Genomic DNA, 14,979 nt, shown 5'->3' with positions numbered 1-14,979 from the left:
GTTTACTGATTTTTTTAAAATGGATAGTAAATGTATTGAATCAGTGTGTTCCATGAATTCTGAGCATTGCTTGCAAAGCCTATGAAGATGTTAAAACAGTGACAGATCGGGACTGTTCAGAAGGATTGAGACTTGTTTCTAATCCATCAGAGATTTAAAATAGCTCACACAAATGTCCAATAGCACTTTTCAACTAGTGATACACCAAAACTGACTGTGTAAACATGCATGGTTTTCAAAATCCTGGAAACCCTAAGATAATAACAGAAAACTCAAACTGGCTTAAATTTCAGTGTGTGAAAAAGACCATTTTATTTAGCATAGGATTAAAAAAAACCAACCAACCAACCAAATATAATATTTAGCAAGGTCTGAAGATATTTCATTCCTCCCGGGAAACCAATGTGTTTCAAGAAACATTATTTTTTAAATCAAAGAGCAATACTCCACATTTCTCATCCTGGTTATACTTCATTGCTAAAATGGAAAAGGTCCTAAATTGAACCTACCCTGTAATTCACTACTTATCAGGCACAGACTTGTTTTCTCAGAGCAAAATGCATTTTTACAGTCTCTTGCAGAACTATGAAACTCTGACCCACGTTACTTAGCACTATTGACCTCTTCAGATATTACTACAGGTACAACTACATCTCTAAGGCATCATTTCTAGCACGTCCACCTGATTTAGCGGAAGACATCCCCCTGCTGCATCCACTATGTTTTGCCCGATTTAGTTGTAAAATGTCCCACCCAAGACCATTTTCACTTCTTGGGAAACAACTCTTCCTCAGCCTTCTTCCCCTGCCACCAGGGTACTTCCCTCCCGCTTGTACGTCACCTTTTCCTCATCCCACCCCAGCACTCTGGCTTCCTTCCCGCCCAGGCTGAAAACCCCTCCCTGCATCCGTGATGCCAATCATAGAATCGTCTAGGTTGGAAGGGACACTCAAAATCATGATGTCCACGTCGTTCAGGCTACCTGCACCCCGTGAGGGGTCCCATAACCTCCTTCTCCCACTAGGCGCTACCCACGGAGGGTGTTTACGTCTCCTCGTCCTGTTACTACCCTTTTAGCTTTTAATAGCTCTGACAAGCTGGGACCTAGGCCCTCAGGCGGCCGGGCTGCGGCAGGGCCTCTCACCGAGGACTTGCGGTGCCGCACCGGGCCGCCAGCTGCTTTGGAACCCGTCCTCAACGACCTCTCCTGCGGCCGCGGCCCACAGCGCGATGGGGAGGCACATGGCGGACGTGCGCCACCCTCCCCACGCAGGAAGGGCCCGAGGAGGACGCGGAGCTGCCGCTCTCGCAGCACCGAGACGGTAACCCCAGCAGCGGAGGGGCGGCAGGGGTCGGCCCTGCCCCGCCCGCAGCCTGCGCAGCGCCGGGACCGCGGGGCGCTGCCCGCACTCGCCGCCGCGCGCCACAGCCGCCGGCCCGCCCGCCACAACCGTTGCCGCCCGGCGAAGGCGCGCGCCCCGAGCACAACGGAACGGGGCGGGGCGGGCATGAGCGCGAGCACCGCGCTCGCCCCCTCCCCCTCCCCTCCCCTCCCCTTCCCCCTCGTGCGTGCGTGCGTGCGTGCGTGCGTGCGTGCATGCGCGGGCGCGCGCCCCACGCCGTGACCCATTTCACCGAACAAAGGATTTTGCTGGAATCTCAGCGCGAGACCTAAAATGGCGCCGGCGCGCTCGGCCGCCCCCCCCGCCTTTTTCCCCCGCGGGCACCATAGAGATGGGGCGGGCCGGGGCGGATAGAGTGGCCCCTCCCCCTGCCTTCTCTAGGCGGCCGTAGTCCGGCCTCGCTGGTGTGCGGGGAGGGGGGGCGGGCAGCCGGGAAAGGCGCTTGTCACATCATGGCGGGCGAGGGCGACTCTGAGCCGAGCAAGGTAATGGAGGATGGGCGGGCGGTGAGGGGCCCTTCCCGCCCCGGAGCCTCCCCTCCTCGGCCCGGCTTGAGGCGGGCGGCTGAGGGAGCCGTGGTCCCGCCTCACGTCGCCTCGGCCAGGCCGGGCCCCCGATCCCCGCAGAGGCAGGAGGCGGCGGTGCGCGGAGCCTGTCAGGCGTTGTGAGGGTTCCCGCCCGCCCCGCTGAAGCGCAGCCGGGAGGCGGAGGAGGATGAGGAAGGCTCCCCGCGCCCCCGAAAGGCGAGGGGGAGCCCACGGCCGGGGAGAGGAGAGGGCGTCGCAGAGCAGCGCTGATCCCCCGCCGGTTTTGCTCCAGAGGAAATAATGGGGGAACAATACACGGAAAGCGACGGCGGAGCTGAGGCTCTGCGGGGCCGGGGCCGGGGAGGAAGGGGGTGGGTTGCGCTTGTTTTTCCACGGAGCCCGCCACGGGGCTTTCTCTCCGCGGGTGAAACGCTGTCGTGACACTTGAGCCTTCGTAACGCAGTGGTTAGCAGTGGCTGGAGTCACAACAAGGGATGTCAAGTATGGCAGCAGGTGAAATACTATTTTGAAAGGATGCATCATGCTGCACGGACGTAGCAGGGGTGCCTTCTTAGCCAACAACAGCAAGATATCGAGTGACTTCTTCCATGCGAGAGTATTTGAAATTACTCATTAGGGGACTAGACCAACATAGACCAAATCTTTTTGTCTCGTTTGTAGACAGGGGTTGTGTGGAAACAGCTAATGGTCGTCCACAGGGAATGTAAATGAAATCATTGATGGGGATTTCCATACTTGCATACAAATCCAGCTGTTGTCAGATGCTTGCCATCCCTCTTGCCCCAGTCAGACGTTGTTTCACAATGTCTTGTCTCAGAGTTGTCAGCCCTCCACCCGTAGTTGACTGTAGTACTCCCATCTGCAAATTCTACTTTGTCCAAGTAGAATAGCTTTACAAAAAAATTAAAACCATTTTAAAATTATCTTTCAAGATTTCAGTTGATATAGTTGCACATGTGGTATTTAATGGTCTAAGGATTTAAACACAGTAGAATGAGGACAAATTCTTACACCATCCCTAACAAAAGAATTAATAGCAGAAAGATGTGCAGACGTTACTATAGTGCAGCCACCTTAACTCTGACCCAAGTCGTCTTGAGACGTATTTGTGTGTGGTTTCCCACTCCTGCCTAAAGTGCCATTGTGCATATGCAGGGATGTTCGTCAGGTGGGAAATACAAATTGTATTCGTTAGAAGACCTGGGTTATGCAGAAGCCAGTGTAGGCATCTCTGAAATGAAAAACATATTTGTCAGTTCACAGTTGGGTTTATGAATGCCACGTGTAATTACCATTTGAAAATTAAATAGAAAACTGGTAGGTATAAACTGGGGTAGGTTATAGATGTGAGACAGAGTATGAAGTAGTTTGGATAACTTGTACCAGTAGGTTAGTTTAAAAACTTCTGTGTTGTATATAGAAGAATTTCTGTGCACAGGCCCTGGCTATACATGCGATTAGGTTAAATATCACTGGTTTATAAATGTTTTAAATGCTCAGTATGAGGTTCTCTACTACATGTAGTAGTGAACCAGTAATTTCCCCAGTAATTTCACTTTTTTTTAAGCACATTTGCCTTTTCAGATATTAAAATTACATGGCATAACTCACTGCATAATTGATTGTAACCCTGCCTGTGTGTTGTGATGTATGTTGATTTTGAACAGAGATCCTGGATTCTTAAGGGTTTTCTCCCGTCCTTTTTGGGGGAGTGTAAAGGAAAAAAAATGAAGTAGTTCTTTTATAAGATTCAATAGAAAGGATGGATCGGCAGGTTTGTACAGAATAATGTTGCCTAAATCAATAGTTGACTTTTCCGAAACTATTCCTGATGCAGCTGTGCATGTTCAGTTCTGCCCCGATATAGAGTTTGTATGTTCACTTTTTGCTCAGTTGGCATCATAGAGTTCTACAAAAGTAATTTTTTTGAATTTGTGGTGTGGTTTGTTTTTTTTTTACAGTCCTTTAAACTCCTAGGATTTCTTGATGTTAAAAGTGTCCCATGTTCACGAGAATCAGTGCTCTATGGCTCCGTGGGATCTTTAGTTGTGGGTCTTGGACATTTTTTAGCAACTAGTAAGTACTTGTGCCTTCTGGGTTTTATATATTTATTTGCAAGGAAAAATTAATTCCTATTTGCTGTTAGGTTTTATTAATAATGGGAAGTCATATGAGGTTTTTTCTCTAATTTTTTGAGGATTTTTGTTTTTCTTTCAGGTAGAGTTAGAAGATCTTGTGACTTTGCAGTCGGTGGTTTTATTTGCACAATGTTAGGATACTGGTATGTAAAACACTTCTTGAATTTTGACAGACCGATGTTGACTGCTTTGTACAACATGATCCCCATGTGACCTTTCACACTGTTTCTGAAACTCCATAAAAAAACTTGCCTAGCAAAGTGTCCTCTTCCTTCTCCCCAAAATACTTATTTTTTTAAAGGAAAAGAGTTTCAGGCCTTTGAATTTTTATGTTGATTTTTTTTAAAAAAAAACTTGCCATTGTTTCTTGAATCAGAAGAGAGCAAACCACCCAGTTATTTTGGTCTTTCTTAATTCTTTGTTTTTTCCTTCACATATGCTATCCTTCTGTCCTAATTATAAAGGCAGCAGACTAAATGGTCATGAAATTAAGATCCAAATTACAGAAATTAGCATTTTCCATTGGACTTGTATATCCTGCTCCTCAGTGGCTGCTTAATGTTTGCCTTAAAGAAATAGCAGTTACTCTGGTATATTCGTTATACATCATTTCATAATGAATTTTACTAGCATTATTATATGCGGTTTCAACTTTTCAACTGGTTGAATAACTCTGATTTGATACTGTCACTCATATAAAGCAGGGAATCTTGTTTTCTTTTCATCCCCTCCTCTAGGTTTTACTGCAGGTACAATTTGGCCCAACACAGGATCCGTCAAAGGATGCTTAAAGAAGGAATGAGAAACAAAATTTTATTTGAAGGCAGTTCTCTTGATCCAGAAAGAAAACAAACTGGCAATGAAGGAAGCAATTCATAGTCTGCGATAGAGGAATCCGTGGTCTAATACAGCTCTGGGAGAAGGTGGTCCAAAAATGGCAGTCTTTCCTGTAAATGTGTGAGGTGCCTAAAACTGACAAATCATGCTGGTTTTCCTAGCAAATCCGAGCAAGAAATTCACAGTGAATCTTTCAAGTCAGCGTACAAGCCTTTCTTTGTTTCGTGTATGTATGTATGTATATGACTATGTACACAGTTAAGAATGACCACCTAATAAACATCTGGGAACTGATGTGTTCTGCTAGAGGGTCTCAGAGGATTAATGGCAGTGTTTCGGGGCTGCTTTGACTTCCATTACAAACAGAATGGTTCATTTTATCAAATTATAATTATGTCTCATTTAAATACAGGAAAATATTTTCATTAGCTGTTCTCTGAGTAAGTGTATCCTTCAGTGCTACTGTTAATTGTGCTTTTGTGAAACGGCAATATTTTAACAGTAGGTGAAGGCTTTGCTTGTGCAAGGTGGGTGATATCAGTAGCCTTTGTAAGATTTCAGCTGCAGAATAACTTCACATAATTTATATATACAGTGTGAAGTTGAAGGATTTCTGGTTTTGTTCTGTGTGAAACTAAATAAAATCACGCTTCAGAAGCAGTCTAAGCTATGTAACTACTCTTTTTACTTGATTAATCTTTTTACTTGATTTACTTCTATTTAAGACACTTCCTTACAATTGCTGGAATAATAATTTACGTTATTTGTAAATAGTGATGGTCAGTAGTTTGGGTTCTTGTATATTTCACTGTATGTTTTCAGTTGAATGAAATAACACTATATAATTTCAAGGAAACCATCTTATTTGGAGATACAGCGTTTAGGGCTAATTGCATATTGGTAAAAAGATGAGTGATGGCATAGTATTCCGTGCTTGCTTCTCTCTACACCAGTGAGACAATGTATTTACTTTTTTCACAGAATTATTTATAGTATATTAAGCTATAAGCACTTTTTGGTCTGAAGGCATTCACTGAGCAAAAATAGTCCTGTACTTACCCCACCCTGTACTTAGTCTGAGAGAGTTTGCAATCGGTTAACTCAAGTAGGTTTGGGGAGGTTTGAGAATCCAGATGTGAACAGCGGCATTGCTCTACTTATTTAATTTGGAAATATGCATGAGAGCACTAAACGAACATGCTATTTACACTAAGATAATTCAACTTCTACCCTCTGTGGATTAGCCTCTTAGAAGAAGAAAACAAACCAGTATACTCTGTTTCCTTTTTTTCTTCTAGTCCTCTTTCTTCTGGAGGAAACAATGAAGATAAATTTTATGGAGGACATTGAGTTCAACAGTTTAATATAAAAAGTCTCCAGAAAACCTGAGTTAGCGCAATGAAACGCTTCCTGTCCTCACTGCAAAATCTAAACTCAGAAGTTAACTGGTAGCGAACTCTTCATTCCGAAAAGTATTTCCTCTGGTTCTGTGCTGGGGGGGAGGAAGGCTCCTTCCCTTTGGATGGGGTGGGAGCTGTTGCCTCCTAAAGCCCTTGGAGCGCTAGTGGGAAACTGAGCCATGAGCGGGGAATTAGCAAGCTCCTATTTTAATACGGGTTGAGTTCTTTCCTATCTGACCTAAGAAAAGGAGCTGCAGCCTAAGCAGGGGGTCTTTTGGCTGCGAGGTCATAGTTCAGCCGGGGAGTTAGGAAACAAAAGCATGCGGGTGAAAATTTACTCTTTGTCAGAGTAAAAGAAGAGAAAGAGGAGAACGCTGGTTTGTACCGATAGGAAAGAAGTTAGTGTGCGCATAGTGGCATCCTTCAAAGTGCACAAGTACTGTGACCGCGTGTATAAAAAAGCAGAAGCATCACAACGCCGTGTAAATTAAAAAATTGGGGAAAAACTGCAACATTAGATCCTCTTCAGTGTTAATTGGTGTTGGTTTAAGCTGCTGCATTTAAGGCTATTAGCTCAATAGCAGTTTAACCACAGTATTAGCAATTCTGGCCAATAACGGTGAATTCCTGGAGGTACCTGCGCTGCGGAGATAACCGATCTAATACTTCTGCCTCACTGTGCAAAATGTAAAACGAGTGTGCCAGATGTTAACAGGAAAATGGGGAGAGAGGCGATGCGCAGGCAGTCTGGCCGACAACGTTCGGGCTTCCTTACCCAGTGAAAGTTGAGGCGGAATGGAGCCAACCGGCAGTCGGAGCTTTTGCAGAGTGGGGCTGGGGGGATGAGCCAAGGAAGCTGTGAGCAGGACTCGGTTGGTGTTAAAGACGGGGGCCTGCAGTAGCAGAGGGAAGAATGCTCAGGGTTAAACATGCAGGAGGCGAGGCGGGGGAAAGTCCAACGTAATTCCTCAAAGCACCGGCTACGGCTGCTCCTGTGCCAGCTGTGGAAAAATGGATTGAAAGTGACTGACGGGTTACAAACCCCTGTTGGAAGGGTGAAGGACAGGACAAAACCCCAGAATCTCAAGGCTGTTAGTTGTCGTAAATTGGGATACATTCACGAGGATCTAAAAATTGTAGTAACTTAGTAGAAGAAACGGTAACATTTGAAAACAATTTCCTAACTATTTTTTAAATTAGTGAGCTGTAACCCTATTAATCCGAATTTTTTTAATGTAAGTCATTGGTGGAAATGCATAGCATGCATCGGTGTTTTACTGTTGGACTTGATATCTTTAAGTATTGCTGCTAATGTGATAGTTCTTGCTTTATCGAGGTTCAAAACATTCTTCCAATTAAAACCTACCAGACGGATACTAGAAAGGAAGAGAAATAGTAATTTTGAAGGTGTTTGGTTTCCAGCCCTCTGACTGAGCCTTAGAAAGGAGAGAATGAATGTTGTATAGCAACTTTAAGCTATGAAGTTGCTAAAATCTTGTTTATTTTACTGACAGTTAGTTACTTGGTCACGGGGCGGTGACTGCCCAGCACACTTAGTTTTGATCCCTGAAGTTAAGTAAAATCCTCCCTTGAAGCATTCGAAAACGCCACCAAAATTAGTAGGTGGGTTTGTGGCCCCATTGGCTGCCCCGCACCTCGCTCGTGCCGCTCCCCGCAAGAGCGATAACTCTTGGGAAAAGGTGTTTGCCCACCAATTGCAACAGGCTCAAAACCCAAGAACTTTTTTTGACGTTGACAGCAAGGGGCAATGGCAGCTCTCGTCCCAAACTCGTCATTTACCTCTTCACCCGAGCGGAGATTTTGGGGAGGTGTTGGCTCTTGCTGCATTTTTCAGGCTTCCCTGTGTGCGTCACCGCCCACCCCAAGTCCCCGAGCACTGCAAGGGAAGGGTCACCTTCTCTCATTAACAAATGAGCCTGGCTTTTGGTAGGGTGATTTTTGGGGGGTGGGGGGGAAGTAAGTCTGTTATTTCTGGTGCAAGCAACCCGGGTGACAATGAAGTACTGTGTGGACTCAGTTGTAATGAGCTCCCAAGTGAAAGGTTTTCCCCAGCTTAGCAGACTAATTCCCATCCTTCTCTCATTCCCATATCCAGGCGTTGAGCTCAGGAGCTCAGCGGTCACCAGGGAAAATTGTTTGGTTTCCTCCATTTAAAGTTTCAAACAAATATGTTGTTATTGCCTTGGGAAACTGATGGAAACGAAGGTTTTATGGCGTGTGCAGATCATCAAGAAGATGATCCTTTGATGATTTATTTTTTAAATTGAAGAATCAAGAATTAATTAAATGTCAGAAGTGGAGCTGGAGACTCGAGGCCTTGGAACATCTATCCTTCTTACGCTTAAAATGAAAATACTACACAAAGCAAGGGTGGCTGCTAAACCTTCAAACAGGGGCGGAGGAGCAGGCTGATGAGAAGGCAGAGCCTCGGATGAGACAGTTTGAGGAAAACGCAGGCTTTTATTCACAGGAAGCAGCACCCTGACTAGGACTGTTGGTAAGCCCCCATGTTTTCACGGGCTCGTAGTCTGCCTGAGCGCCCTCCAGCAGTGGGTCTGCCTGTGCCTGCGGGGATGGATCGGTCACGGCATCCCTCTATCTGCTGCTTCCCAAGATCAAGAGCAGTTCATTCTGAGGAGGATATTTTAATCCTGCTGTCAGCTGCCGTGAGCAAGGCTGTGCCAGAGCCCTCAACTTTCCTGGACGTGCCAGGAGCCTGCTGGCAGTGCCTAAAATGTACCTTGGGGGCAGGCAATTCCCACTGCAGGGCTCTTTCTCTTTAGGTTGGCCACAGCTCCAGAAATACCCAGCCCATACACTCTGGTGGCGTATTTAATGGACCCAAACATTCCTCCTCTCTGTCGTCATGCGCTGGAGAGAAGGAAACGCGTGCTTCGCTTATTTTTTAAACTCCTTGGTTTTTTTGTCCAGTGCCGTTACAAAGGGCAGCAGGTGCGTGCTCAGCCAACGTGGCTTCTCTCCCCGGACAACAGATCCTCATCTTCCCTGTTGATGGCAAATGGCTTGTGATCAGCTCTGGTGACCACGGTGTGCATTTATCCATGAGACATCTTGACCTTCAAGCCTGTATATACGCGCATGACGGGATTTTGGAGTTCACCTACAAGCTTTACAACTCTGACTGATATTCATGCTTTCCATCGTCCAGGTCAAGAGTTCTTACCACTTTTACCTTCTCCAGGTGGCCAAGGCCAGCGAGAAAGATCTTTCTCCACCACCTCATCACTGTGACACTGCAGAGATGCTGCGGAAAGGGAGAGAGAGATCCACCCAGCCCGTTTGCTCATGGCTTCCGTGCAAAATTCACAGTCAGGATGCCCTCAGTTCCCACCAACAGAACACTTGGGATATGTTACTTAAGTGATTAAAGGGAAGATAACATCCCCTTCCCTGTCAGGAAACGTTCAGGCTCTGTCTGAGATGGTGGCAACATCGCTAAAGATGAAAAGCCAATAACTGATTTAATATTGGGCGGATACATTAGCACAAATGGCTGTTGCAGGGTTCCTTCATAGAGCAAATACAGAGCAAAAAAATTTCCAAAGGCCCATTCCTCAAAATAGAAGGGATGATACTCCATTCAGGCCCCCCAAAGAAATCTGGAACTACCAGTGATTATCACGTGCTGTGCTTATAATGGTTTCATCCAACATTAAAGCCCTCAAGGGTCACCTGAGGCAGCATTGTGAGGCCATGACAGAACTTGTTTGACTTGATCTCGTAGCTCTGATAGTATCCAAGTGCCACATTCTTCAGTAACCACCTACTCAGACTCCCAGATGGATAAAAGGAGCTCAGCCCTTTTTTCCTAAACCTCACAAAGTTCCCTTGAACCACTACTGTGGGGGCTTCTTACCCCCTCTAACAAGCACGACAGTCCTCTCCATCCCAAAAGCCGGTCACCATTCATTTCAACTCACCATTTTCTGTATCACCGTTCATCCTTCTTCTGGGGACACCATACCTCAGTTTGTACACCTCGGTCACCCACATGTGCACTCTCAACATCATCTAAGAGAGGCATCTCGAGAGCATCTGAGTGGGTCACAGAGTCACCACCAACCACACGGCCAACAAGCCACTCCCGCAGAATAACGTTCCGTTCAAGTGGAGCACAGGCTGCCCCCCTGCACACACGCGTACCTGGACACACGCGTGCAGCCACGGTCCCCACACTTCAGGAACGCCCTGAGACACCACAAACCACAGCCCTGAATTAAATCGCAGACTTCTGGTATGGCAGCAAGCCTGACAAAATTCCGAGGCGTTCCATTGCTGAAACATCAGCAACACCGTCCATCTACTAGCGATGGATCCCAGTGGGATCCACTCGAATTAGGAGGCTTAAGATACAGGCACCATTCAAGGAGGACCCCACGCAGTGCCTCCCTTCCCCTGCCAGCCTTTCGGTTGCTTTCAGCAGTGTAATTTTCACTGGTTTGTTCTGGGACTGGAGAAGGGTACTTAAACTTGGTACTTGCTGGATAACACACCTTTCAAGGCAGTAAGTATCTATCAGAGGAAGATCGTTCCTGAAAACTTCCCTCCTCTTGGTTTTCTGCACTAGGATCTGCCGAAAAAAAACGTTGGGAGTCTCTCGTTTCTCTTCCCCGGGTGTTTCCTTAAAGGAAAAAAATAAAAAAGGCCTGGCCGGCTGCCAAGCCCTGGAGGCACATAAATATTCCGGGACTGTGCCAACGGGTCTGCCGAAGCAGTAGCAGCAGCCCCCTCCTGAGAATGTCCCGGAGCCACCGGGGAGATGTTGGCTATTTGGAAGTGGCCCCTGGCCTCCACCTTCTTCTCCATGGACAAGCAGACTGCAGAGTCCCCTCAACGCGGGGCAGGGCTGTGCTCAGCGTGCTGCCCTGCGGAGCGGAGCGCCGGATCGCAGCGATTCCTGCCACCTCCTCCTTTCTTTCTGAGAAAGCAGCTCCTACCGCAGACACGTATGGGAGCCAGCCCGGCGGCTCCAGCGCTGGCAGCCAGCGCGGCCCTCGGTGGTGGCCCCCACTCCGCGCAGGAGACGCTTTCCTTCTCTTTGTGAAAAAGGGGCAGGCCGGTTCATACAAAAGGCACGACTGAAGGAATGTCCTAGGTCGGGAAACCAAATGCGTTTCGTGACAGTTAAATGTTGCGTTCGCTGATAACGTAAGTACTGAAATAGTTCTCGCCACGCTATCACAGCCGCTTTCTCCGAGGTCTCTTAGGGCAAATAGGGAGAATACACAGGAAGTTTAATTTGCACAAGTAATTTACAACTAATGTTCCTTTTTGAGGTGTTTGGCTTACTATTTAACAGTTTAATAAATTATATAATTATTATTGTTATTAATATTTTTATTATTATTATTATTATTATTATTATTATTATTATTATTATTATTACAGCGTAGCTGCTTGCATCATGGAGCGGAGAGGAGAGGCTGGGAAGCAGCTAGCTGAGTAGCCGCCCTGCTGAAAAGGAAAGGACTTAACAGTGGACGCCAAGTTGACCGTGGGCCAAGAGAGCGTTCTCACTGCAAATAAGGCAAACCACCGCCTGAGCTCCATCAGGAAGTATGTGGTCAGCAAACCAAGGGACACACTTACCCGCCGGGTACGTGACACGGCTGAGGCGGCAGGTCCAATATTGACGCCCAGCTTTGGGCCTCTCAGTCTACAAGGATGTCAGAAAACTGCAGAGGGTCCAGTGAAGGGCTCCTCAGGTGTTCAGGGAGGTCAAGAACACCCCTTCTGGAAAAACGGTGGAAGGAGTTGGACTTAGTCTGAGGAGGAGCAGGCTGTGGGGTGACCTAACAACCACCTAATATTATCTGCAGGACAGTTACAAAGACGGAGCCAAACACCTCTGGATAGCTGCATATGATGGGGCAGGGGCAATGGCCACAAACTCTAGCTTGGGAGCTTCAGGCCAGGCGTTGGGACAAACCGTTTTACGACGAGGTCGGTGCAGTGCTGGAATAGGTTGCCCAGAGGGGTCACGTCATTTCCACCCTTGCAGGTTTTCAACCTTCTGCTAGATAAAGCCCCAGCTGACCCCAGCACTAGTGCCAGTCCTGCCGCCAGCGGGAGGATGGACTGCATCTCCAAACAACATTTCTGCAACTGCGTGACCTACGGAGAGATAGAGAATCTGCAAAACTCAAGGCAGAAAAAGTCCAGTGTGGTGCAGAGGACCACCCAGTAACCTCCCGTTTTGCTTTCAGGGAATTCATTCCCTCCGCCACAGCCAGTGCTGCCAGGATGGGCTGGAGGCCCCACAGCTCCCCAGGTGCAGAGAGAACCAAGGGGAGAAGACAAAGGGTGCACGACGTGGAAGTGCCAGGCTTTGGGTGCGTAGCTCCACTGCTCACAACCTGCACGTGATGGTGCTGCTTCTGGACTTGCCTCTGATACCTCAACTATTTCTGAATTTTCAGCATGATGTGAGCAAACGCCAAGTGTCATTTCTTTCAGAAAAATGTATTACATTAAATCCCTCCCAACAAGTCTGACTCATTTCCTCTCCCCCCGTCTCTTACTACCTTCTTACCACAAAGACAAAAGTCCTTTTATAATACAAGGGCTTATCTTATCTACTTGCTCAACAGCTCCACAGAGCTGAAAGTTCAGGAGAGACTAAGGAAGAGAATCAGCCTCTCCTTCGGCTCTCACCTTGTAAACAACCACTGGTGCTTTAAGCCTGCATTTATGTCCAGAGAGATCTTCAGTGCTACTCTGGGCCTTTTTATTTCTCACCTCTCCTGGGCATCTGCACCATTTTGGAACCCGTGCTCCATCAGTGCTCCTCGCCAGCACAGACCTCCCCAGGTCTAAAGCGAATGAGTTTTTGTTGGAACTTGGTGGAAAAGCTCCGGAGCAGAGAGTGGCAGAAGAGTTAACAGAGGCTGGTGTGACTTAAAGGAGGGCCGCACTCAGACCCGAAAACACATACTTGCGTTTTTATGCCCCAGCAGTTATCCATCAGAGGTGTCTTAGGAAGCAGCCGTTTGAGCCTCGCTGAGGGAGAAGGAACACTGAGAAAAACGAGCACCCATTTGATCCCTGTGTGCTAACCAGGCAGCAGATTCCCTGCATCGTCATTTAGTGTAAATTGCATCCGCCCTTCACTACCGAGCGGTAACATTTTTCTGAGCTTGAAAAAGTTGGAGGGAAAAACTGGCTGAGCTGTCTTACCCATAGTTTCGATTTCAGTAACTGTTTGGACCAAAGTTACTCTGCAGATCAGAGACCGTCTACTAAACCAGAAAAGAGAACAAAAAACTTGCTCTAAAGTAACACTTGTGTATCAAGTCACCCACATGAGTAATTAGATCACTTGGTTTTTTTACATTTGCCTTTGTTTTTTCTCTTTTGATGTTGACAATGTGTTAAGCATTTAGCATCTTTTTTTTTTTTTTTTTTTTTTTTTTTTTAAACTACAGCTGAGTTTACATAGCAACTGATTCATTGCTGAATCTTCCTGCCGCTCCCAGTACTGGCAGAAAAACAAACTAAGGCAAGAGTCACATCCAGATTAATGACTGGCCAAGTCCCGATTTCAGCCCATTCCCTGCCACGGCTACCTCTAGGGAGCCCTGCCGCATCGGAGGAGACAGCAAAGGAGAGAAGCTGCTCAGAACGAATCGCTAATCTGCTATTAAAATAAGAGAGAGGCCTCCTCGCCCCCTCCACCTGCGTGGGGTGGCTTTGTCTGGGGTGAGCTGGTGAGCTGCGCAGGGCAGAGAGAGAGGCGCTGCTCTGGCCGTACCACCAACACCCCAGCGACAAAGCTGCTCCTCCCAGTTTCCGCCTTCCTCTCAGCGGCTGTTTCTGCCATCCTGGATGGAGCGCTCAGCCGTCCTCCGGGGTGCTTCAGCTGGAGACAGCTCCAGCCAGGCTGTCCTGGTTTGAGGTAAAACAACCAACTTTCTGTTCAGTTATTTTATTTCTTAGCTAGGCCTCTTCTAACTCTCTGAAATTAACAGCATGTTGTGTCTGAAATGGTTCATTCAGAATGATAAGACAGTTTGTGCCAAGGAATGGTACGCAGCGAGGCTCTTGATTATACTTATTGCTGTAACAACCAAGGTCAGCTAATTTCGTTATTTGCCCCATTGGAGGGTCGTAAGTGGAAAAGCGTGGAGGGGTCCCACCTGCAGGGAGGAGCGGACAGGACAGGTGACCCAAAATTGACCAACAGGGGTATTCCATCCCATCTGCCCCATGCTCAGCGTAAAAGCTGAGGGATCAAAGGGTCAGTTCTCTTCCTTCCATGGCTGACGTCTGAGGAGGACCCTGTCTGTTCATCTGCCTTTGATCCCGATCGGTGGGTTCCTGACTCCAGCTCTGGAATCCAGTTCCCACCCGCCGCTGAGTCCAATCTGGGACTTCCCCTGTGCCTGCCAGTGACGTCATCCCGGGAGCTTAACACGGTTTTGTATATACTGTATCTATTTCCTTATTTTCCTTTTTATCTCATTATTAATGTTTCATTAAAGTAGTTTAGTTTCTTCTAAACTTGTAAATCTCTTTCTCTCTCCTCCTCTCTGTATGAGAGGCTGAGGGGGAGCATCTGTCACCGGCCATTGGCCAATTTGGCCAAGACCACAACACATGCTTACTCCCACTG

General features: G+C 47.2%; 1 protein-coding gene across 2 annotated transcripts; it reads left to right on the top strand.

Annotated features, from left to right (window-relative positions):
• The first annotated feature begins 1,629 nt into the window (after nt 1–1,629).
• LOC128906658 (cytochrome c oxidase assembly protein COX20, mitochondrial) lies at nt 1,630–5,586 on the top strand. Of its 2 annotated transcripts, none has more exons than XM_054194259.1 (4): nt 1,630–1,888; nt 3,913–4,027; nt 4,169–4,232; nt 4,794–5,586. In XM_054194259.1, exons 1-4 carry the CDS (start codon nt 1,856–1,858, stop codon nt 4,966–4,968), a joined length of 387 nt encoding a protein of 128 aa, XP_054050234.1. In that variant the 5' UTR covers nt 1,630–1,855; the 3' UTR covers nt 4,969–5,586. The 2 variants fall into 2 exon arrangements, with proteins under 2 accessions (XP_054050234.1, XP_054050235.1); XM_054194260.1 differs by having other exon boundaries at nt 1,647–1,888; nt 4,827–5,586.
• The last annotated feature ends 9,393 nt before the right edge of the window (nt 5,587–14,979 follow it).

Source organism: Rissa tridactyla, chromosome 3, assembly GCF_028500815.1.
Source record: "Rissa tridactyla isolate bRisTri1 chromosome 3, bRisTri1.patW.cur.20221130, whole genome shotgun sequence".
Taxonomy (NCBI): Eukaryota; Metazoa; Chordata; class Aves; order Charadriiformes; family Laridae; genus Rissa; species Rissa tridactyla.
This window is presented reverse-complemented; position numbering and strand designations above follow the sequence as displayed.

Bases quoted from the DNA above. Each gene is read 5' to 3' on its own strand.
- LOC128906658 (XM_054194259.1), top strand. From the start codon at position 1,856: ATGGCGGGCGAGGGCGACTCTGAGCCGAGCAAG. The intron at 1,889-3,912 runs GTAATGGAGGAT...TTTTTTTTACAG, and splicing joins GCGACTCTGAGCCGAGCAAG to TCCTTTAAACTCCTAGGATT. The intron at 4,028-4,168 runs GTAAGTACTTGT...TTTTTCTTTCAG, and splicing joins TGGACATTTTTTAGCAACTA to GTAGAGTTAGAAGATCTTGT.